Source organism: Artemia franciscana, chromosome 4 (assembly GCF_032884065.1).
Source record: "Artemia franciscana chromosome 4, ASM3288406v1, whole genome shotgun sequence".
Lineage (NCBI taxonomy): Eukaryota > Metazoa > Arthropoda > Branchiopoda > Anostraca > Artemiidae > Artemia > Artemia franciscana.
In genome coordinates this window covers 57,396,002-57,421,208 of record NC_088866.1, presented here as the reverse complement: position 1 = coordinate 57,421,208, position 25,207 = coordinate 57,396,002, and the positions used below count along the sequence as shown (strand labels likewise).

Below are 25,207 nucleotides of genomic sequence, written 5' to 3'. Positions count from 1 at the left end.
GACACAAGACAGCTCCCATCAACAGTTGCCGCCCCCTCCTGAGAAATCCCTTGATAATGCTCAAGATACTCCTCCACCTCTTCACCTTTTGTACCAGTAAGCAAATGAATTTAATATCTTTTGTTACAAAAAAGAAGATTTTTCTACAATAGGAAGGGAGCTTAACCCCATAGAACGTATACAGAGTCTTAGTCGATCAGAAGAGAAATTGGTTTCTACCTCCTCTCCCCAGAGTTCCTCTACAATTTCTTGAGCTAACGTAAATTTAGAAAATCTAGGTGTAAAATGCACTCTTTGAGGCATCTGATGTCCCCCCAAGCAATGACTTCAACAGCACTTCTCCATAACAGCTGATGCAAAATTATCCATCACTGAACCTAATTTATCAACCATCAAGTGAATCAACTTGGTTAAACGAAGTTTAAAATATTTCTCAATATTAACCGTTTATTTTACAGGAAAAGCCGCACCACCATGTGGCATTACTGCCTCTGAAACAGAATAGTTCAATTTATAGTTTTTCAATAATTTCTAAATCGATAACAGTTTCTTCCCCTTTGTGTCAGAATAGTAGTTTGGTGCAACAATATGCAAGAAAACGCCATTTTACTTTGACATAATCTTTTCGGAGACTTAGGAAGAGTACTAGAACTTTTATTTCTGTTCGAATGAGTTCGTTCACGAGTTCGTCAACATTCTTCGACTCGATGAAAAACATCTAGAAGCAAAAAAAAGCATTTGTGAACTTTCTTTTGAAAGAAAAAAAAAATGCGCAATTCACATTTTGTAGATGGGAGCATAAAACGTCTACAATACACTTTTCGGACATGCTGCATGTGATGACGTAGTTTTCTCTAGCACGTCTTACCGCCTTGTGGTAGTTTCTTCTTTTTTTTTCCAAAAATCAGGCAAATCTTCTTAGGCTCGTCGCCATTGATGCGCAATTTTAAATTTGATAAATTTCACATATTTGGAATCACAATAAAAAGTATATTGATCTGATGTGTTAGTTGTTAGCAAAACTACTTATTTTAAGGTTAGGTTTTGGTGACTATTAGCTCTGGCCACTCCCTATTTACAGTTCATCACCATCAACTGTTTGATTAACAACAACCAAAATAGACATACAGAGTGTTTCGATTTGTCAATACTTATAGAATATAAAAAAGAAAATCCAAAATTTTGAGCTATTTTCCAAATTATTTATAAAACTCATGTTCTGATTCATCTTTCTTGATTGTATTTTTGTATCCCTTCTCAAAGTCTTTTGGTAAGATCACATAGCGATTCTCTCGAACGGCGTGCATTCCAGCCTAAAAAAAAGGATGAATATCATGACACAAAACCTGAAAAACTTGAGGAAATCAAGAGAGAGAGGGGCAGAGATAAAAAGCGGACGGTAGAGAAAGAGAGACTGAAGAGAGAGAGAGAGAGAGTCGAAGGGAGATAAAAGAGAGACAGAAAGAGAGGTGGAGAGAGACAGAAGGGAAAAGAGAAAGAGACCGCAAATTCCACACTCATTCTATAGTTTTTATTCAGTTTATTATAGTCGTCTAATTTCGGCTCAAGAAGCTATGTCACCCATGACAAAACGGGGATAAGGGGTGCACATAAGCATTAAACCAAGCGGCGGCACTGAGTTGGAACATGGTTAATTCTTCAGGTAGCCGATGAACTTGCATAACTATATTTTACTTATTTTATTTTACCAAGATTCGTGTCGACAGCAACAAAAATAATAAGAGCAATAGCATACCTCTTGACAGATGGCGTTTATATCTGCACCAGAGATTTTATCAGGTCGAGCAATATATTCCTCCAAGTCCACTTCATCACTAAGATTCATTTTGGACGTAATAGTTTGAAAAACCAAGCGTTTTTGACGTCTATCGGGAAGGGGGAATTCAATTTTTCTATCGAGACGACCAGGACGAAGCAATGCTGGGTCTAGAGTGTCTGCACGATTTGTAGCCATTATAACCTGCACAATAGAAAACAAATGAGTATAAAAAAGTACTGCTCTAGAGATACAATCTAATAGCAGCCGTCTACAGCTACTACTCACGTTCAAATGTCTAAATATTCCATTGCAGCACTGGAATTCAAAGGTCCAGAAATTGGCCCGCAAACCTTGAGAAAGATTTGCATTGCTTTTATTGAATTCTTTCGATCTTACTTTTTATGAGGCACACTATAAGTCACTCCTTTTGATTGGTATCTTTTGATATCATCATGGGTTAAAACCAACGCTAATATTAAATATAAGTGAAGATCAAACATAAAGTACTATAAGCTCTCAAACTTGTGTTGATAACAAACCTCCAACGAATACTGAGCAAGAATATTTATAACAAGATAAGTGTAACCCCAATGAAAAGCATCAGAGTGATGCAGAATAAATCGAAGCGCATAATAAGTTTAGAGTAATTGCAATTTTAAGTGTACAATCCATAGAAAACTTCATTCTGATTGACAACTATATATATATATATATATATATATATATATATATATATATATATATATATATATATATATATATACATATAAAAAATACACTAGATCTCCATCTATAAATTTCCCTTTATTCTAATACTGCTGCAAACTCAATACAATACAGAAGTCACGTAAGCAAATACAAATCTCAGCACGAATTACGCCTACTTCCCTATTTCATCTCAACAAAATTACAGGTATTGATGTACACTTGATACGCATGGTCCTCCTCCATACCAATCTATTCAAAGCCTCTATCTTTACACTCTCCCAAGAAGTTCCCTTTTCTCTTAAAACTTCCCTTACAACATCCTCCCACCCAATCAGAAAATTTGTTTTTCACTGAATAAAGAGTTAAGCCCCATTCACAACGAGGCTTTATTAATATTGAGATTTAGCTAGAGTTAATTTGAGTCAATAAAATTTTTTTTACAGAATTTTCTAACTGGTTCAAAAATTCTGATAGCCTCATGTTAGCGCTACCTACATTTCGGTATTAGTACAACCTTATTTTGAATGATCCTTTATCGAAACATAAGACACACAAGAAAAGTTACACATTAGAAGGGCTGTCAAATCTCTCAACCCCTTCTAGGGATGCTAGTTCAGCCTTTACTGAAAACACAAAGAGATGAAGAATATACAATATACTCAATTGTATTGGTACTTTTGATTAAATTTAAGATACAAACTGGCAGCTAATATCTCTACACCTTTTTTTCTTTTTATTATACTAATATATTATTTTATATTATTATATATTTAATATAATTTATTATATATTTTATTTATATATTTCTATTATTTTATTATATTATTTTTATATTTATAATTATTATATATTATTTTTTTAATACTATTATATTTTAGCAAAGTCAGATCTCACATGACGTGGGTGAAGTCTTGTACATAATCTATGCTTAGTACATAAGCACTACTTAAGCATATAGGCTATACATAGTTTAAGCACGGAAATGTATATTATTATCTGCATCCCATTAATTGAAACTTATTATTGGTATATAGATGGTTCTTAAGAATATTAAACAAGAAACGTAAGCTCTAAAGATTTTGGTTTCACCTAAAAACAAGATAAAATTATCATGCCCTAAAAATGGGAAAATATTGAATCTATCCTACACCTTTAGCAGCGTTGATGAGTCCAAATCAACCTTTAACGCGTGGTAATTTTTGCTTGTATTAAGTTGTTTCAAAACGTCATAGTTGATATTTACTTTGCATACAAAAAATGATTCCTTTTTTAATTGATTTTGGTTTATTCGGTTGAATTCAAAAGATGTGTATTTATTTATTAATTAAAATCAATTTTTGAATTAAAATCAAGTTGCCATCAAGCCATGGCTAAATGAGGAAAAAGCCAGACAAATAGTCAGAGTGATAGGCAAAGCTGGTATAAGCCTTTTTCATAATTGTATAATGTATTGAGTCTCTCATCCGTCCATCCTAAGGCAGAACTAAGGTAGATAGTCATGGAATAAGGGTAATTCAGATAATTTATGATTCTTACTTTAGCTATTTACAGGACAATGTACTCACAGCTAAACATGGAATACATAAGATATTTCCCCAATAATTCCCTATTCAGATTCTAACACAACTTTTTTAATAGGTGCCTGATTTAAACCTAAAATTTTACTGGAGCGTCCTTTTAAAAGTAAACTTCTATAAATTACTACGCACTTCTCTGACCTTTGTAGGAAGGAGATGGGAAAACTAAGGATAACGATCCTCCAGAGCCATTACTGGCGCAAAAAACGTCGATATCAGCGTTTTGGGCATTTTTGCAGGGACAAGTAGCAAACCCGTCACCCAACTTTGCCAAAGAAGAGATCAATTCCTGGATCTCGTATTACCAAACAGAGCATCAATACATAGTCAGCAAAGTTGAGCACCACAACAGGGTCAGGAAGGGAAACTACAAGACTATTTCCAGGAGAAGTCCTTCAAACTTCTTTTTCTGGCAATATACTCCCCATTTCTATCCTTTGTGTGGTTAGGTAAAACAAAATAGAATATTAAACTCCTACTACCACTACTAACAACTCACTGTAATGCCAAGCAGCCTGAGACCAATACAGGTACGTGCACTCCTTTTCCATCCCAATCTAATGAAACCCTCCCACTTTAAACCTTCCCAAGAAGTTTCCATTACCCTCAAATCTTTCCTTGTGACATCTTCCTATCCTATAGAGGGACGACTTGCTTTTCGTTCGGTCCTAGATGGTTGGCCGACGAGGACGATCTTTGGCAATCTGTCATCCTTCATTCACAGAGCGTGTCCTAGCCATATCAACCCCTCTCTCATTATACCCCTAGATAGCCGAATCGAACCAAATTTTTGTACAGCATATTGTAAGAGATAGGGTCATTCAGACAGGTACCCTAAACAATCGCAGACTCTGGAAAGCATCTAGCAAATCCTCCTCCTTCTTTCAGAGCACCCACACTTCATAACCATACTTGACTACTGTAATCATTGTAGCTTCCAATATTCTAATCCTAGTTCATAGAATTATGTTCCTATTCTTCCAAACTCTTCTCAATTAAAAAACAAAAACAAAAAGTAAACCGTAAACCTTGGCTATTCCACTTTAACATCTTCACTGTTCCCAGCGTCTTTAGTAATAATGCTACCTAGGTAGGTAAAGCTTTCCACTTGATCGATTTTGTTATACCTAGCATCAACTCTTCACCCGCACTTATTCCTACTCTTAGCGACTTAGTCTTCTTGCCATTAATATTCAAACCCTATTCTTTCACCCTAAAGTCTCAAAACCCCCATTCATTTTGCTAACATTTTTATCTAGGATGCTTAAATCATTAGCACAATCTAAGTCCAAGGAATTTTCATTCCTCCATTTGATTTCGTGTTTGCCTTTCCTGTGCTCCTTATAACAATTCCATTAAAGTTATCCATATAAATGGGGATAGAATGCAGTCCTACTTGACTCCTGATTTAATATGAAACCAGATACTAACCTCATTTCCTACATTAACTGCAGAAATGTTATTCTAGTAGATTTAAAATATTAAGATCCTTCATTTTGACATACCATATTTATATTCATTATGTTGCAGCACATTTTTGAAAGACAGTGGAAGAGCAAGACATTATTTAGGATTTTTTTTTTTTTAACATTATTTGTAGCTTCTATGAATGTATAGTATTTGAGCAAAATTTATCATAGTCTTACTTTAACATTTGTTGTTTGGTCAAATCCATCCATTTGATTAAGCAGCTCCAGGAGAATTCTTTGAACTTCTCGATCTGCACCAGTCTGTGCATCAAATCGTTTAGTAGCAATTGCATCAATTTCATCAATAAATATAATAGCAGGTGCATTTTCTTTGGCCAAACGAAAAACATCACGAACCATTCGAGGTCCTTCACCTAAGTACTTCTGAACAAATTCAGAGCCAACAACGCGAATAAAAGCAGCTGGAAAACAAAATCACCACATCGTAATTGACTAATAAATAATAACATATAATTAAAATATAAAATAAAAATAAATAAAAATATAAAATAAAATATAACATATATTCAGAGCCAACAACGCAAATAAAAGCAGCTGGAAAACAAAATCACCACATCGTAACTGACTAATCAATAATAACATATAATTGAAATTGCTGCCAAATTACCTTTTACCACTTAATAAAAACAACCATACGTAATTAAAATTATCATTTAAAACAACATTGCTTCATGTACGTAAAAAGGTACCAAACTTTGGCCAAACGAAAAACATCACGAACCATTCGAGGTCCTTCACCTAAGTACTCCTGAACAAATTCAGAGCCAACAACGCGGATAAAAGCAGCTGGAAAACAAAATCACCACATCGTAACTGACTAATCAATAATAACATATAATTGAAATTGCTGCCAAATTACCTTTTACCACTTAATAAAACAACCATATGTAATTAAAATTATCATTTAAAACAACATTGCTTCATGTAAGTAAAAAGGTACAAAACTTTGGCCAAACGAAAAACATCACGAACCATTCGAGGTCCTTCACCTAAGCACTTCTGCACAAATTCAGAGCCAACAACGCTAATAAAAGCAGCTGGAAAACAAAATCACCACATCGTAATTGACTAATCAATAATAACATATAATTAAAATTGCTGCCAAATTACCTTTTACCACTTAATAAAAACAACCATACGTAATTAAAATTATCATTTAAAACAACATTGCTTCATGTAAGTAAAAAGGTACCAAACAAAAGCCATGGAACTTACTAATCAAGGCTGCGAAATATTGATGTAAAAAATTTGTACTAACTGAAAAAAAAGATCACTTTGTTGGCAAATAACGCAACGCCATCGGCAGTTTCACATCCGCGATATAAGCATAAATTAGACTTAGCCTTTATTTTGTACTAAACGCCTACGACGCCCCTTTTTATTTCGTACTTTATATCAAAAATATGCCCAAATGAGCAAATTCGTTCTCGAATAATCGAAAAAAAAAGTATTTTATTTTTGTAAATGTGTATGGTTTTCATTTGAAGGCAAGTTAAAATGTAGCGTTATAGCATGGAGAGAGGGGCTGAGAGGGCACCCAAAAGCCAAATCTTCTATTTTACACAATATATATTTCCGCATAAAGATGACAGCTATTCATAAATAAGAAGGGAGCTTTTACTGTTTGGTTTAAAATCTTTTCTTACCAATAAAGGGAAAAAAACAAATTACCCACCCCCCCAATATTGATCAAGAGGGCCTTAAAAAGCAAGAAAAAGCGGACCTACATATGCACTTTTCGGATCCCTCCCAACATAAAGACTTACTGATGTCTCCCTATGCACATAAAGCTTTCAAAATATTGATTATTGACTATAATTACTAGTTATTTTCTGTGTACTAAGTATATTTTTAGGAACGGTATAGGCCAACCAGTGAATTTTATTCCCAGAAAACGGAGGATGAACACACAAATTTTCAACAGTTTTAGATATATGATTGGCTAAATCAGAAGTTCCACTTAGCAACTGGGCCAAAAGAAGACATTCGTTGCAGTCCTCATTATTAATTAGACAGGAAACTAAAACCCAGAATTTGCACCATATAACGATATTCTATTAATACTGGTTTGATGCTATCATTCCTCGAAGAAAAAAAAAGAAATGAAATTTACACCCCTGATTATCCAGCTCCCTTGTTTTGTATGAAAACACCCATGTAGGCTACAGGTACATTCTTCAAGTGAAGAGACCCTTATATAGTCCTACATTTGGAGGGTTTTAGCAGAAAGAAACCCTAACAAAAGCGACTTTTTACCAACTCGAAACTGTTGCACTTTTGAAATTGTTTTTCGGATGTGACCTCCTTATGGACATATTACGACCCTTGGATTAATTTATCAGCGATCTCCCCTTCCCTCCACTTGAGTTGGCAGATGTCCTGAGATCAAAATCTTTGGCTATTTATACGAAGCATTACTTCTAAGAACTCCTATAGGAAGGCAGAGATCAAGGAGTGAATAAGCTTATCAAAAGTTTACCTTCAAGTGTCAGAGATTTTCACGTATTCTTTTTAAGGAGGCAAGTTCCGTTTGAACATTCGAAAGGGCAAATATACAAGAGCCAAGTTATCCTTTGAAGCAAATTTAATGGGAACAAATGGGGGCGAGTTTTTTCAGTACAATTTTTTGCAAACTTTTGGAGCTAAGTTTCAGGCAGTAAATTTCCAGTGCAAAGTTCCCTGTTATGAACTATCTGCAGCAGGAAACTTTTTTTTTTTAAGAGTTTAACAAAATGACCTTAACAAAAGAGACTTATTCACCGACTTTCAATCTGTATGCTGGAGGGTCCAAAGTGAGACTCTTGTGCTCTTGTTTTCAAAACTTCCCCATCCTCAACTTTGCACAAAACAATATATTTCTCTATCCCACTTTGACCTAGCTCTCAACTCACAATTACTAAGGAAACACATTTCTCTATCCCACTCTGACCAAGTTCTTGACTCGATATCACACAGGGACTATTTAAGGAAACATTTTTCTCTGACCAACTCTGACCTAGCTCTTGACTCGAAATCATTTAAGAACTACTTAAGAAAGCTCTTACATTATTTAAATTTATCAGAAAATCATCAAGATTACACTATAACTATCATAAAACACACCAAGCAAATATTTCCCAAAGACTGATTTTCACCAAAGTTGGCATTTGATAGTTGTTGAGTTTGTTGATTGAAAACTACAAAAAAAAAAAAAAATAAAATAAAATAAAACAAAGTAAAAAAAAAACTCTAGAAGACTAGACATAATTCTGATTCTCCCCTACAATCTTTGACAAAACTTATCATTTTATTCTTAGAAGTTCTTAAGGACAACTCTTTAACCCATTCCCCACTCTTTTTCTTCGCAAATTTTTTTCTTGAGGAAACGAAAAGTAAGAATAAATTACCTGTTGTATGATGAGCCACAGCTTTGGCAAGCATTGTTTTGCCACATCCTGGAGGTCCATACATGAGTACACCTCTTGGAGGGTCAATTCCAATCTGTTTATACAGTTCAAAATGAGTCAAGGGTAGTTCAACTGCTTCTCTCATCTCTTGTTTCTGCATATCAGCCCCACCAATATCAGCGTATGATACTTCTGGTTTCTCATCTAAAAGTAGCATTGATACATGATACACTAAAGTAGCAACACAAAAAGGAGCCATAACTATATTAAAAAAGAATGGCATAACACGAACAAAGAAAAATGCTGAGGATCACCAAAGCACCATTGCACAGTGCTATGCACCATGCAGAGCACCATACAAGTGGTTCCACTTGATTCTCTCTACACTACTTTCACACTAAGCTAATCTCCTGATATACCAAACGCACACAAGATGAAAGATAGGTTGTGATAAGAATTTCTAGGTATTCCTTATACTGAAATAAAGATGAGAGTATTCATTTGTTTCCAAGCTTTTAACCATTTGAATAATATAGCTTAAGATAAAATGAAAAAAAAATCATGGTTTAAGTTTTGAAGTTTCAATGTAAGAACTAGCTATTATAAAAAAAAGAATATAGCATTGGACTTTAAAATTCATACTGGTCGTGCTGATCTCTGTTTCATGGCCACTCAGCCAGGAAGTACAATGAAGGACTCAAGGCCAGCCATCCTGTGCTTTTGTACAACCTTCCTGTTTGCTACTATAACAAGAATATCATCACCACCTTCAAACTATAGGTTGGATTTATATTTTAAATCTATTTGACGGAAGACTGTCAAATTAGAATTGAACCCTGACTATTGATAATTTGACCATTTTTTTGCACTATTTATAGTACTTTTAATTATCTTGTCTGTTTTTTTTTTATTCACCTCCCCTAATCAAAACAAACTCTAGTGTATATGCCTTGCATATATGTGCTCTAAGCCTTAAAAAGGAATCAGCCCAAAAACAACCATCCAACCCTTGCTCTGGATTTATCCACCAATCTATGAACTAAAAAAATAAATAACAAAAAAAGTCTATAGCATAACCGCAGTTATTTAGGGCACAAGGAAGGTATTATTTTGACAGGGTGAAAGCGAATTTACTAACACCTTGTAACTAGTTCTGCAGATGTCCCTTAGCTATTACCTTCCTTTCTGTCACGCACAATTTAATTAGTTTTTTTTTTACAAAAAAACATTTTTTTAACTGATGACAATGGTTACTAGATATTCAGTATGTTAATGCAACTACCAATGATAATGATAAGTACTGTGTGTCAACATATCAAAAACAGTATTAATACTGTCACTACAAGTTTCCCCACTTGAAACTATCAGCGCGGCTACTAGACTAGGCTAATCTCAATAGACACTGCTGGACACACAAGATGGAAAACTTGGTTGTAATTGTCCTTATACTGAAATAAATATGAGAACGTTCATCTGTTTTGAGGCTTTTGACAATGTGAAGTTGTGTAAGCATCCTTTACCAAACCTATCAAATACACCTTTACTTCCCAAATGCAAGCAACACATGTAACACCCAAATAAGGCAGATTTCTGAAGCTTTTAATTTGGCCAAGTGTGACACTTTAACTACCCCTCCTCCTCCCCTAATACTTTCTTTTGCTAGAATCTGCCTATTAGAAATACTTCGTGCAGTTAATTTTTTTTTCAGGAACCTTGTTTTGGGTCATCCATGCTTCAAATTGTTACGGCAGTATTTTTAGAATAAACCTCTGACAGTCCCCTCCCACGAGCTTGCTGTGGAGTCCTGAATGAAGGAGATGTATTATGTGCCATATTTCTACCCAAATCTGATACTGAATCGGAATCTAAGTTCATTAATGTCCCAAAACATGGACACATGAATAATACTCAAAAGTGACACATTTTTGCAACACATTACAATGCGACTGTAAAAAGACCTCTTTGTTGGCAGCCCGCTACTGGGCTACATTTTTTGAAGGAAGGGGGTGAAGATTTGACACCTGTAAAAGCTGCCACAAAAATGTTTAGTGTTACTAAAGCTTCATGTGATACATTCTAATCTTGAAGCGGTTACCGCTAAATCACTAGAAGAAAAAAATCAAGCACAAAATAGTAAACCACACTCTTAGAGCTCGTCAGTTGCTATTTTTAAATTGGCCAGAAGTCACTAAATAATGAAACACATTAAATGCATGCCACCATCCATTTTGGGCTCTTGATCACAATTAACTAAGAGAGATACCAGACCTGATGCTTAAAGATTAAGCAGAGAAGGAGAAGGAGCAGCTCTATTTTCTTTTTTCTTGAAAACAAAGTGTTATTATTGCAACCCTGGTGTACCTGAAAGCATATTTTTTCACCAGCAATCTATCCAAATTCAATTAATTATACATAGAATCTAGAATAATCCTATCACGAGAATAGAAATATTTGAGCATCCTTCCCAGCGTCTTGGATCAGGTCACAAAACTCTTGATTAAACACTCTAGATTATTGATGTTTCAATACTTGAAAATTTATGAACTAATAAAATAACTAAGAACTAAGAACTAATAAAATATGAAAATTACTAACACAAAACTAGAGAAAAAAATTTCTCATCTACTGTCAGAACCTGAAAAAGCAATTCTAAAGCTAACACAAAGAAGTGCATAAACCCTTCAACAGCATATTAGAGACAGAGTCATAAAGATTTTCGAAAACAAAGCCGTGTTGTCGTGTATAAGGTGCCATCTGATATTTTTAAACTTCTAGGGTAATTGCCAAAAACTACTTGCTTGAAAACAAAATAGTGATCTCATACCTAAAGGTCCTATCTGATATTTTCACACTTCTGGGGTAATTGCCAAAAACTACTTGCTTTAAAACAAGGTATTGGACTTGTGCCTATAGGTCCTATCTGATATTTCCATACTTCTGGGTAATTGCCAAAAACTGTTTTTTTGAAAACAAAGCATTGATGTCATGCCTAAAGTTCCTATCTTATGTTTTCAAACTTCTGAGGTAATTGCCAAAAACTACTTGCTTTAAAACAAGGTATTGGTCTTGTGCCTATAGGTCCTATCTGATATTTCCACACTTTTGGGTAATTGCCAAAAAATATTTTCTTGAAAACAAAGCACTGATGTCACGCCTAAATTTCCTATCTGATGTTTTCAAACTTCTGTGGTAATTGTCAATAACTACTTGCTTTAAAATAAAGTATTGATGCCATAAAGGTTCTATCTGATATTTTTCAAACTGTTGGGTAATTGCGAAAAAAACTGTTTGCAAAGCAGTTTTCAAAGAGAGGCGCCAGCAGAACAATGTAGATTAGGATGATAAAGTATGACTGAACATATCTAAGCGTTGCCCAACTAATCCTTCCTTTGAAAACATTGGGAAAATGGTTTTTGGCAAGTATCTAAAAAGTATGAAAATTAGAGACAAAATCTTTAGGCATGACAGCAATCATGAAACTTCTTACTTGAGGGGTAAATTACCAAAGTTACTAGTAGCTTCCATAGAAAGAATGACTTTAAAAACTTATAAAATAACTATTGCACCCTAATATAGTGCCAAATCCATTTTTTTTTTCTATGTGGAAACCGATTGCTTTTCTTTAACCTAAACTGTTTGAAAGACATTGTGCGCCGTCCTAAAAAAAAGGGAAAAAAAAAAGAGAAAACAACACGTACTTGTCAAAGTTCTTTAATATTCAACAAAATTGATTTTAGATCTAGAATATGTTTAGCTGACTGAAAATTATGATTCAGCTAAGATTCCAAGAAGAAAAGCAGCCGAGTTACCTAATTAAAATAAATCCAATGGTAATTTAATTTAGTGAAACTCAATGGTTATTCTGTGAATTCCCTTTAGTTGCTCTTTGGAGTTTGTATATAGGCAAAGGCTTGATTTTTTTTTTTTTTACTTTCTTTTTCCTTGATTACAGCCCTAAGGCTGCAATTATCTACGCATAAAAATGGCATTTCTGTATAAGCCTGTCAGAATTGACCCCTTCACACATGTCTACATTTGTATTGCTGAACTACATCTATTGAGGGTAACCAAGTCAACTTGCCCTGGTGCCATAGCTGGGGGGGATGCCGCCAAGACTTTTTTTAAAAAGGCAATTGCATTAATATATCTAGTTTGTATTTTTATTTGAAGGGTAATTTAACCCAAGCGCTTTTTTGTTTATATTTTTAGAATGTTCCCGCTAGTTGCATTGTCTTTAAATGACACAGACACAAGAAAAAATAAATGCATTGTCTTTCTTCCCTCTTATTTCTGATTGGCTTTTATAGCCATCTATTCCTTTTTAAAACATTTCCATTTTCTTTGTAGTTTGTCTGTGGTAATGGAAGGCAAATGCATCACTGACAGTAAAGGTATACAAAGGTACAGCTTGTAGGCCAAAGAGCCATCAAAAGTATGAAGAAAGAGCCATCATTAAGCCTAAATTTTTCCAATTTTCCTAAAATCTCAGATGAGATTTGTCCCTAGCAATCCATAGATGTGGTGGTACAAACGACAGTACCCACAACCAAAAAGTATCACCTTTATTAATAATATCTTAATCCACACAATCCATGCCTTCTTACAAGAAAACAATTTAGAAATCTAATGAATTAGTTAATTACCTGGTTGAAGCATAGAAATAGAGGAATCTGCTTCTGGAGGAAGGACATCAACAAGAGCATTACTGTGCTTATGGAGAGCCACACTTGCAGAAGGCTTTAATAACTCTCTGTCTATTGTGGATAGTATACGTACATAGTAGTTTGACCCTGAAAAGAAGAAAATGGGTTCTAAAGAATATTGGCACCAAGTCATAAGTACAAACTTCAGTCATGCTAGAATACATTACAGTGGCAATAAACACAATTCAAATTTATCTGTACATAAGTGGGCGGAGGGGATGTTAGAATATATTCATAGGGATAAAAAGAAACTATAATTTCAGGCCTAAATTTCAAGAGAGAGAGAGAGAGAGATTCTGGATTGCCTTTAAGTTTATAGATTAGAATATAATCTTAGATTGAAAAAGCTTCTATCTCAACACCACAGCTTAGATACCAATACAGTTATGAAAACTCGATTTATTTTTGGGACACAGAACGCGGTAGCAATGATAGTTGATGGAGACAGGAAACTGGCAGTATAGCTTAGATGACCGATATTGGTATCTAAGCTGTGTATTCAGCAAAACAAAATTGCGTTCCCGCCTATGGTGTTGTAGTACGATCTACAAGTCGGAGCGCGGGCTTGGAGGAGGCGCCAAGTTCAGATCTCTGTACCTAAGGCTTCTCACAGGCAAGATAGGAGTTTTCATAACTGTATATTGATATCTAAGCTGTGCTCAACACCTAGAAAACTTCAAACATGTTCAGAAAAATCTTAAATACTTTGGTAACTATACTGAGTAAAGCACTTCCATCAAAAACTGAAAAAAAATCATTCTAAACAATTCATTCGATTTTTTGGTAAATTTGTTTTTCTAGCAGCTAATGAGGGAATATAAAACACACCAAAAAAGGCTAGGGTTAAACGAATCTAGCAAAAAAAAGACAATTTGTCAATTCCAGTGGTCCCAATCATGAGCATAATGGAAGAAGGGGAATGATTTTTATTTCAATTTTTAAGTAAAAAAGACCCACATGCAAAAAATCGAAACGACGCAAAATGATATAATTCGTCTTATATTTGGTCTTAGGAAACGAACAAAAACTAAGTTTCTGCTTACTGAGAGTGGACTATCACCAATAAATGAAGAAGAAGATCTCTACTAATTAAGTACCTTACAAAATTGAAGCCAATGATTCTCATACCCTGCATAACTGGTTAAGAAATCCATCTATGTTTAGAGGCGTTGCAAATGAATATACAAATATCCAGAAGAAGTTCCCAGTGCCAGTAAAATCTATTGCACCCACATTCCCCCAAACCCCCCCCCTTGGAGTTGGTCAACCCCCATAATAAAGACTGACTTCTCAAAGTGGACCAAAGAACTTACCCCCATTTCTTTTATTCAGAAAAATTTTGCCGAGCTAAATAATGTTGCTTATAAAAACCATTTCCAAATTTTTGTAGATGGGTCCAAAATGAATGAGAAAGTGGCAAGCGGAGCATTCTTCCCAACCCATAATATCGCTTTAGGAGAGAGATTACAAGATAATTCATCTGTAATGTCTGCCGAGCTAAATGCCATAATCATGGCATTAGATTTCCTCATGGTTAATGAATATATGAAAATTAATATTAAAAATATTATAATATATTCTGACTCTTTTTCAAGCCTTGAGCTTCTTTCGTCAGCTTCTCAAAATAAGATGGATATTGACACATTTCTTTGTCTTAGGATTATCGATATTTTTGCTTCAAATGGTATTTTAACTCATATACAGTATATTCCAAGCCACTCGGGTATAATAGGTAACCATAAGGCATTTGAAATAGCAAAAAAATGCTTTAAATATTGACCAGCCAAGTGGGAGACCAATCCCCATTAGAGATATTTACCGCTGGAGACTTACAGAGGTACTGATAAATAATAAGAATCCTACCCTATCACCTTTTCCAAGTAAGCACCTTTCCAAGACTTATCATAGAATTCGGTCAGGTTCAAATGGGCTAAATTTTCAGGCATTTTCGTATCAGATCCCTAATTCAAGTGGCGAAGTTCCTTCGTCCCCCCTTTGCAGGTCATGTAATCTTAAGAATGAAACAATAGATCATTGCCTATTTGAATGTAATATGCTGACGTCTGCACAGTATACCTTGCGATGTAAAATGTTAGAATACTTCAAACACCACAAAATTCCACCAACAGCTGAGAGTCTTGCTGACCATACTCTCTCGCAGAGCACAGAGATCAATATATCTCTCTTATAATTCAACTGCTGATATCAAAAGATATACTTCAAGAAATCTGAGCAGATGCAAATCATACAAGACAAACCAGCTCCATAGCTCTGTCGATCTCACGGAGTGAGCAAAAAGGAAAAGGGCTAAATTGTATCGACTGAAAAGCCCGTCTGCTGAATAAGAAGAAGAAGAAGTAAAAATATTCCAAAAAGGTTCTTTAAAATCTAGAAGGAGAATGCATTAGAATGAATAAAAAAAAATAATGAATTAAAATCATAACATGAATCAATCAATTTACAAAACATGAAAAAATTCATCAATTTCTTCTTTTTTTTTTAATTTGGTTAAACATTGCTGAAACATGAGGTACTTGTTCACGAATAGAGTAGATACCTCCTCCGGCTTCCTAGATGGCACCAAAACAAAAAAATAATTGCTTGATTTGGTTTAGTAGATGTGCCTTCTCGGATTCGGTCTTCCAGTGATGATTTATGTAAAAAGACTGTCAACTTTATTCACGTTTATGACCCTCTGCAGCCTTTTTTCCATATTGATACCGGTTGATTAGTCCATATTGTCTTTTGTTAGTTTGAATTTTGTTTTCCTTTGCTGTTTATCGTATTTGTTTTTGTTTATTTATTTATAATACTCCGTACTTTGTGTTTTTATACTTTACGGGTAATAAAGTTCATTCATTCATTCATACAATTAAATTGTTATCTTTCTGATTTGTTATTGTAGAACTAGAAATATCTTTTATAGATATTTCTATCAGACATATCGTATTTTTTCCCTCTTTATTTTCTATCTTTTTTATTTTATTTTTTTCCCACATATTTTTTTCTATCAGACATTTCGTATTTTTTCCCCTCTTTATCCATTTTATGGCACGAGATCTTACTTCTAAAGTTACAATAATTTATGGATTATTGCTAGAATTGGTGACTACATCTGGTGATAAGTTTTTCCAACACAATGTACTAGTTGATAGAGGTAATAAATTCCATGATTGGCGAAAGGCAAAAATCAAATCTTTCATATTAAGTTCTTTTAACTTTTTTCTATTAAATGGTCTTTAAATACCTGCTTTAGAAGTAAGCTGAAAATGCTAGGCTACACTTTTATCACATGTAGTCAAATTCAGACTAAGCAATCAAAACCAAAGGTCAATAGCTATACAATGAGCACAATAACAGTAGTGTGTGTACAAAAAACTGTTCAATCATGTAATATATTAGCAGAAATTGTCAAGAAATATTCAATGATTTAGACATGTTGCATTACAGGAGTGCTGGATTACACAGGGGCCATATTACCACAAGTCCTCAAAAATCCTTCAAAAAGGACATATGGCCAGATTGTATAAATGAAGAAATATTTTAAGGCTGTATACAGGACTATCAGAAGTGTTCATGGGGGAGGGGCTATTTTCAGGGAAAAAACTATATTTAAAACAAGATTAAATAAGGATTAGTATCACTTGTATTTTATTAAGATGCTTCCTTCAGAAGAGTAGTAATTCTAGACTGTTATCTAGGTATTTTCAGGATAAAAACTATTATATTTGACAAAATCATCACATGAGTAATCTATTTGTACCACTTATATTTTATTAAGATGCTTTCTCCAGAAAAGTAGTACTACTAGACCAACCAATAATAAAAAGGGCATTGCTTCACCCCCCCCCCCCTTTGTGATGGATAAATACATAGCTCACTATATGCGCAATCCTATTATTCCTGCTGATTAACCAAAATTCTAGATAATAGGGAGGAAGAAGAGTTGTGCTTTCAGAAAACATTAGCTAGTTTCACTGTAAACTATATAGTGAATTACAGGCCATAGTTATCCATCAAAGGGAGGAGGAATGAAGCTATACACTTTTAGAATTGATATAAATGTTTATGATTGCTTTGAGGCAGTTCTCAGAATTTCTAGTAATCATTTTGTAACAAAGAATAGAGTGTCACTTTAAGAGCTCAAAAAGAAAAGGATACATACCATTAGTATATTTCGGAAGAGCAAACAAAAATCAATCCAGTTATGTGTTCACCTTCTATCTAGCTAAAGCAATAAAAAAAAAACTGTTAGTCAATCAAAATGCAGATGAGGAGATTTCTGCTATCTTAAAATATAATCCAATAATTTACCTTTAGCAAACTAATTATTTAAAATTTTAGTTTAGGGCTTGTTTCTATCCTGGGAAGTAGTTAAGTTTGGTGAATGAAACTTCCAGATATGATTCCAGGACCAAAAACATACCCTAGGAAGATACCACCTTTGTGGTTTTTTTTTCTTTGGGGCTTAGAAGACTGCAAACATGACAGGTTTATGCAAATCTGAGTTTTGACAAAAAAAAACATTTTACTTTAACTTTGTGTTTTCAATTATTTTTCATTGGCTTTAATTTTGAAAATCTAATTCTTGTTATTTCAGTAGAATTTTATGCTGTATAAATACTTATTCATAAATTTAAGAATTCAATTTATCTTTACAACATTATAAACGAGGATTGAGCAAAAATGTGAGATTAAAAAAAAATTGTGTCTCATTTGAGCAGAAGATCTGTTTTACCTTAAATTGCAGCTTGGAGTAATCTAAGGATTTACTCTTGTAGATCTCCAGAGTTGATGATTTAAGTTGTATTCAAAATTCTTGAGTGACCAGGTGCTGTACACTGATCAATAATTGCTTCCCAGTTGATTTTACACTCCCTGGAGGACCACTCAGCATCAGGCGTTCATTTGAAGATGTCCACAGATTCAGCAGTAACAGTTTCTTCAGATAGTTTATTCCAACTATTGACGATTCTTTAAGAAAAGAATTGAGTTCGAACTTCGGATAGGGTAGACTACTTAACAAGTTTCCAGTGATGACCTCTAGTTCTTCAGTTTGGACCAACAGCGGGATATAATACTGGGAGTGTATTAGTTCTCATTAACTTATAGGCTAAAGTGGCATCACCTCCATTTCTCCAGTATACAATTGTTGGGAATTTCAGCTTTGGTAATTTTGCAGAGTAGGAAAGTTCCTGTATGCTGGATATCACTTTAGTCTCTGTGCATCTTTCAAAACTTTTTTAAAATAAGGGGAGGCTACAGCCATTCCAACTTCAATATTTTGGTGCTCAAATCCCTTATACATAAGACAGATGATTTTATGCAAAAGAGTGGAAAGAGTATGCTTAATCAGCCTCATAGTTGAACTAACACCAGCAGCAGACTTCTTAGCATGAGTGCTGAATTTTAATTCATTATCAATAGTGACTCCAAGATCTTGCTCAGTATTAACAGATGAGAGCAGGTTGCCTGAGAAAAAATAAGAGCAACAAGGGTTTATTTTGCCAAAGTGAATGACATGGTATTTAGAAACATCAATTTTAAGAAGACAAGCCTCTGCACACTGATCAGGCAGGTAAAGATTACTTTGTAGAAGGGTATGGATCTTGGCAGGACAAGGCTGGTCCAAGGAGCTTCAGGTAGTCAGCATAGAGAATTAGTTTACTGATGATAGTCGAAGGAGGATCACTGATGAAGACACTGAATAGTATGTGATACAAAAGACCTTCCTGAGGAACTCTACTCAAAGCATGCTTAGAGGAAGAAAGCAGGGCTGCCACAGGTTTAAGTGGTGAAAATAGGGACTTGGGGACCTATTTTTAGTAAAAAAAGGGACCTCTCAAGGAATCATTCTGGATGCAAAATTGACCACAAAACTCAGTTTTCAGAAAGCTTTTGAAAGAAAAAGCAGTGACTACAACAGCAAATAATGCTTGAATAAGAAAAAACATGGGAGTGATCATTTGCAGACATCTCTCCATGATCAGAGGCCAAGTGATAATTAAGAAACCAACCACCTGAGAATCATCATTTCATAGGAGCTTTTTCCTTCTGAATGCTTTACTTTAGAACACAAAAATCAGATACAAAAATATGATGAAAGAGATAAGAATTTGGTAACTAGAACACAAAACCTGTTTGCTTCCATTTTTTGCACTGTCTTCTACTGGAAAAGGGATGTGATAAGAAACTGTTTCTTTGACTATAACTGCTACTGGTTGTTCCATCTATCATAGTCTGTGCTAGCTGTATCTTGACCATGTCCTTAACAGTACTTGTTGAGCCAGTTCTTCAATAACTCGTTTATGGCCTGTTCCTTGAAACCTAATGGTTCTTTTATTTTCTTTAAGATAATTTTTCAAGAGCATGTCTGTCTTTTGTCTGTTTTTTCAAAGAGGTTTTAGCAAGCTGGTTATTCCTCAGCCATTCTCTTGCTTCCAGATCCTGCTGCTCTTTCTCAGCTTTTACCTTCAAGGTAGAAATCATAGCTCTTTTTAGTAGATTTAGACAGTTTTATCAGATCTTCAGTGACAGCAACATTTTGCGCATGCCCTACAAATCTGCCAAACTTGTCTATCACACACAGTTTTGCATTCAAAGTTTGCCCATTCATTAAAGCATCTTCTTTGCTGAGAAGTCGCCTGGAAAGGGAGAAACCTCACTTAATCCTGGTAGACCTATGTGAAATAATCAAAGCATTTTTATGACTTCAGGCAAGTTTGGATATTTTCCTCCCAGGATCTTGTTGTTCCACTTGTTGTCTATCCTTTCTGGCTCCAATGAAAGTCTGGGTAACTGGACTAAGTTAAATGTGTCAACTAGCAATCTTTTTTTGCATCACAACAGGTAGATTCCTGACAACATATAATAAACTATGAGCAGAAATTGGCTTTGAAAATTCATTGAGATGCAGAAAAGTCAACACTTTCACCAGCTGATTTCTGCCAACTTCATCAAGAGTCATCTTCCATAAATAGGGTCCAAGAGTTTCAGTTAAAAAATAAGGAAACTTTGTTTGCTTGTAGGAAAAGTTTTTGACCATTGTATCTTAATAGAATTTACTTTCTTCTTCTGTTCAGCAATTCTGACATTCTGCAATAAAGTGCAGGACTTCTTATGGCAGACAAGCAATGTATTGCAGATAGAACAGATAGAACACACATACAGTGTCCATCATCAGCTAAAAATTGATAATGGACACTGTATATGTGACCAAAATACTCAGTTAAAATTTTATATTTATTTCACTGTCAATTAAAACGTTTCATCCCTATTTTGAACTGTTATATTTTCATAGAGAACATTATGCCAACACAAAGAGACCTTGATGCATGCATCCACTTGCTGGATGGTGCTTGAAGATTTTAATTTGATACTTCAATGCTTTCTCCTGCAAAGTTATCACCAGAAGCCATGCAGATAGAGAATTTGGTACTCTGGTTGAAATCAAGCTGAAGTTGCATCACCAACTCTTTTCTATACAAAATGTATATTAGCCTATACATGCCTAATTGACAACACTGACAGCTGCCCTAAAATCAGTCTAGAGGGCATTAAAATGCATTGAAGAATTATATGGAGTCCTATAGCCATCCTGTCTTCAGCAGTTTAACCTAAAGTCCTTAACTTATTGTCATAAACAGGGTAATGGTATACAAGCTTGTAAATTCTGGAATTATTATACCTCACCATTTTGAATTTCATTTTAATCCATCTGAGAGCTTTAAGGTCTTCCAGACCTGTAGTGCTCTTGGGTTGATGACTGCCAGTCAAACTTCCACTGCTTCTTCTCCTACTGTTTGTCAAGTTGGTTTTTGAAGGACTGGATGGAGGGAGCACTGACAGTTGAATCTTTCAGTTGATTTTAATGGTTTATGATTCTCCTTGAAAAGAATGTTTGGCATGTTTTAGATTGGGAGCTTGACTTTGGTAGCTTCTTGGAGTGTCCTCTTACGTTGTGCTGGCTGGTACTGAGATTGCCACCAAAGATAGCTGACTTTTTGTTCAGCAGCTTTTAAGTAAGCATCATATTGCTGCACAAGCATCAGTAAACCAGAGTTGGTAGACTGAGATACCTGAGGCAGTCCTCATATGAGGTTGATGCTAGACTTTGTATGCATTTCATTGCTTTTCTCTGTATGTTTTCAATCAGCCTCACATCTTGTCAATAAGAAGGACCAGCAAGACACATGCCAAAATTGAGATGGGGTCTGACAAGAGCCTTACATAGTTTCATAAATATAGATGCCTGTCAGCTGTTGATGGTTTGTTTTGGTAGTCCAAGACTAGAGCTTGCATGGGAGACAACATGATGGACATGGCTGTGAAATTTAAGTTTATCATCAATAATGACACCAAGATCCCTTTCTTCTGCTTTGTTCTCTAGTTGCTCTCTTATTTGGTGGTGGGGTTGTAGATTGTGTAGTTTGCCATTGGGTTATTGGGTCCAAAGTGTAAGACACAGCACTTTCCTACATTAAATTGGAGAAGCCAGTCTTGGGTCCAAACTTGTAGCTCATCTATGTTGCACTGGATACTCTGAGGGCATGCAATATTAAAGAGTTTGGCATCATCAGAGAACAGGTGCATGTCATTGTCAATATAGTTAAATATTGACAATGGCATGGCATTGTCAATTTATGGTTACTTTTAAAAGCTTTCCTTGAAATGACTAGGCAATAAGCTGAGGAACAAGTTCCTCTTTAGTAGAGTTTAGTAGAGTTTTAGTATCTTTAGTAGAGGCTGTGGAATCTCCTTAGTGAAAACAAAAACAGTTATCTCTACTAGTGTAGATATGTTCAGGTTGCTGGTGGATGGGGAATCACAAGATTAAAGGGTAAAATTATAGCAGTTCATATAACTGGCTTATCAAAGAAGTGAACATATCACTTGACACCTTTTTTATGTTCCTTACAAATATAATAATCACTTCTAGGCTACCTTAAATTTAATCTTAAGCACTTTTTAACCTTACCTAACCTCCTTATAAATAATTTTAGCACTGAGAATAAGTAGTATTATTTTGTTGAAAACATTGCAGAGAAAATATAAAAAAGCCCCAAGTGGTATGGTTGCTTTATTGGTAAGTCAGTTATACAAACTGTCATAATTTTTTGAAAATTTGTCATTTTTAACAGGCAAAAAAGTGCTTGAATCACAGTTCAGGGTAGAAGCAATTATTATATTTATAAATTGCTTAAAAAAAGGCATCAAATGGAACATTCACTTTATAGGAAAGCTGGTTATATAAGCTGCTATAATTTTACCAATTAAAGATCTTCCAAAGAGATCATTTAGGCTCTGGATATACATTCCTGAGTTTCATTTGGTAAAATTCTAGCTTATTGACTTTTCGCTATCTTGGAAAGGGGTTAGGTTAGGAAAAATGAAACTTGCAGGGATGGGTCTAAAGGCTAAAGTATATCCTGGGAAGGTGTTTTGAAGTACCTAGCTCTACTCCTTCTCTCTCTTTAGGGTCCTGAAATTTGATGACTTTTAAAAATGTGTGTTAGATAGATCTAAAATAGATCTTCTGCTTGAATGAAGTACAACAAAATTGTTTTCACCTTCACAAGTTTGCTCAATCCCAACTCATAAGGTTTTATAGATATGCAAATACATTTCCTAGGCTAAATTAAAAACAAAAAAACATTGATATGGCTCAGAATTTGACTCAAATAACAGGAATTGTATTTTTCAGAACTAAAGGCAGAAAAAAAGCAACTGGTAACTGAAAATTAAGGTAAAATGTTGTTTTGTCAAAATTTCAAAAGATATAGACCTGTCATGTAGCCTAGGCAAATTCAGGGAGAAGGAGTGGAGGTTGTTACTTCAAAATGCCTTCCTGGGATATACTTTAGTCTGTAGACCTATCCCTGAAAGTTTCATTTTCCTAACCTAACCCCTTTCTGAGATAGTCAAAAGACAATAAACTAAAATTTTACTTTTCATTCACCTATAATTCAACTACTTTCCAAAATAGCAAAAAGCCCATACCATATAATATCAACACTATTTATCTTCAGGATCAAAGCAAGCTAGACTTATTTTCTAGATTGTGCCTACCTGTTGTACTTCCAACAATACCAGTATTTTGATCAACAGCTTCTAAGAATTGACCAATGACAAGGGGTACACTCTGAATTCTTTTTACTTCTTCTTGGGCATGTGCTAGTTCTTTCTTCAAATTTCTCTGCTCATCTTTGATGTATTCTTCCTGCACTCCTAAGAATTCTAGTTGCATCTGAAGCTTCTTGTACTTTGTGTACAAATCATCAGTTTCTACTTCATCATAGGCTGAACTACTAAGTCCAGTGACTGGTTTAGACTCTATTACTGTCTCTTCAACCTTTTCAGGCAAAATTATTCCTATTTCTTCCATTCTATATAGATTTTGACTACGTTAGTTTCGGAATATGCTTACTCACTATATTTAACTTGTTTATATTCACTGCTGATTGTGATGATTAGTCTAATTTAAAAACAGACAAGTGCCATCTGGCTGAATGTTACTCACTAAAGGATAGTGACAAATGTTCCTTCCTGTGGCATTAAAAAAACAGCACAATTGTTCTGAAGTGGTATTATTATAAAGAGGCACTTACTTCCCATGATAGTCGACTATTTCTTGCGTTTTTTTTCGATGACCCTCGTGCGTTGTTGGAAGTGCGCTATGTGCGTTTTCCCGCTGCGTTGTTGGAAGCCGCTTTTCCGCAAAGCTTAACATTTGGGAACTACGGGCAATGTGGAGTGTGGAGCTCGCAAAACATCAGTAAAGCTAATAAAGATTGTTTCATTGATTTGTATGTGTGTATTATGTTGTCAGTATTGTCATAACTTCTATTTATTATGTTTGTTGCGACAAGCTTGAAAGCTTAACGTATTTGGTATTAATAAATAAAATAAAATAAATAAAAAAGGGTATGTTAAGAACTTTAAATCCGAGAATTGAGAACAATAGTCATTCAACTATAGTTTTTATGGAGGTCTGAACGTCGGAAGTTTTCTTTTTTAGTCAGTAGTAAACGACCCTAAGAGTATCCTAAATAATATTGCAGATGACGCTGCGTTCTTGGGCATGAGAGTAAACCCCTTTAAACCTATTATAATTCCAATATGTTTCCTTAAAATCTCACCTATTTTCCCCAAACCTACACCCCCAAATATTTCTGTGTCTTCCTTTAAATTACTTGTAGTTACGATTTCCACGCTAAAGATATTTTCCATAAAGCTAATGCGTCCAACTCTTTCTTTAAGCTTTTGAATAAATTTAACGTCCCCCCCCATCCCATTCTTTACAGATCTATACTTCCTTCGTCCGCCCACATCTTGAATATGCATATTCAATTTGGGATGCTGGCATTACCTGTTATAAATCAGAAAAAATAGCCCAGAGAATAATCTTTAAAGAAGTTAGGGTACCTCACTCGCTCCTTCTGAGAATGGACAAGCTGGAAACTCTTGAGCAAAGAAAAAAAAATGTCGTGCCTCCCTTTTGCGAAAAATGCAATAATAAACCTTCGTACGAAAAACATTTTCCCCGAAGACGCTCTCCATCCGG

The 25,207-nt window shown here is 34.8% G+C and overlaps 2 protein-coding genes across 2 annotated transcripts in view; one reads left to right on the top strand and one right to left on the bottom strand.

Annotated features, from left to right (window-relative positions):
- Positions 1 to 13,365, top strand: part of LOC136026655 (small ribosomal subunit protein uS9m-like) — a 507,124-nt gene extending 493,759 nt beyond the window's left edge. The window contains exon 6 of the mRNA XM_065703394.1: positions 13,289 to 13,365. Within this exon, the coding sequence (XP_065559466.1) occupies positions 13,289 to 13,324 (36 nt within the window). The 3' untranslated portion in view covers positions 13,325 to 13,365. The remainder of the gene's footprint in view (positions 1 to 13,288) is intronic.
- Positions 1,120 to 24,113, bottom strand: LOC136026654 (26S proteasome regulatory subunit 6B). Its single transcript, XM_065703392.1, has 6 exons — positions 23,713 to 24,113; positions 13,585 to 13,731; positions 8,942 to 9,145; positions 5,712 to 5,956; positions 1,757 to 1,981; positions 1,120 to 1,313 (listed from the first exon to the last, which is right to left on the bottom strand). Exons 1-6 carry the CDS (start codon positions 24,026 to 24,028, stop codon positions 1,200 to 1,202), a joined length of 1,251 nt encoding a protein of 416 aa, XP_065559464.1. The 5' UTR covers positions 24,029 to 24,113; the 3' UTR covers positions 1,120 to 1,199.
- Positions 24,114 to 25,207: the final 1,094 nt, after the last annotated feature.

Bases quoted from the DNA above. Each gene is read 5' to 3' on its own strand.
- LOC136026654 (XM_065703392.1), bottom strand. From the start codon at position 24,028: ATGGAAGAAATAGGAATAATTTTGCCTGAAAAGGTTGAAGAGACAGTA. The intron at 5,957-8,941 runs GTAATTTATTCT...TTTGTTTTCCAG, and splicing joins TGTGGCTCATCATACAACAG to CTGCTTTTATTCGCGTTGTT. The intron at 1,314-1,756 runs GTATGCTATTGC...CCTTTTTTTTAG, and splicing joins TAAACGCCATCTGTCAAGAG to GCTGGAATGCACGCCGTTCG.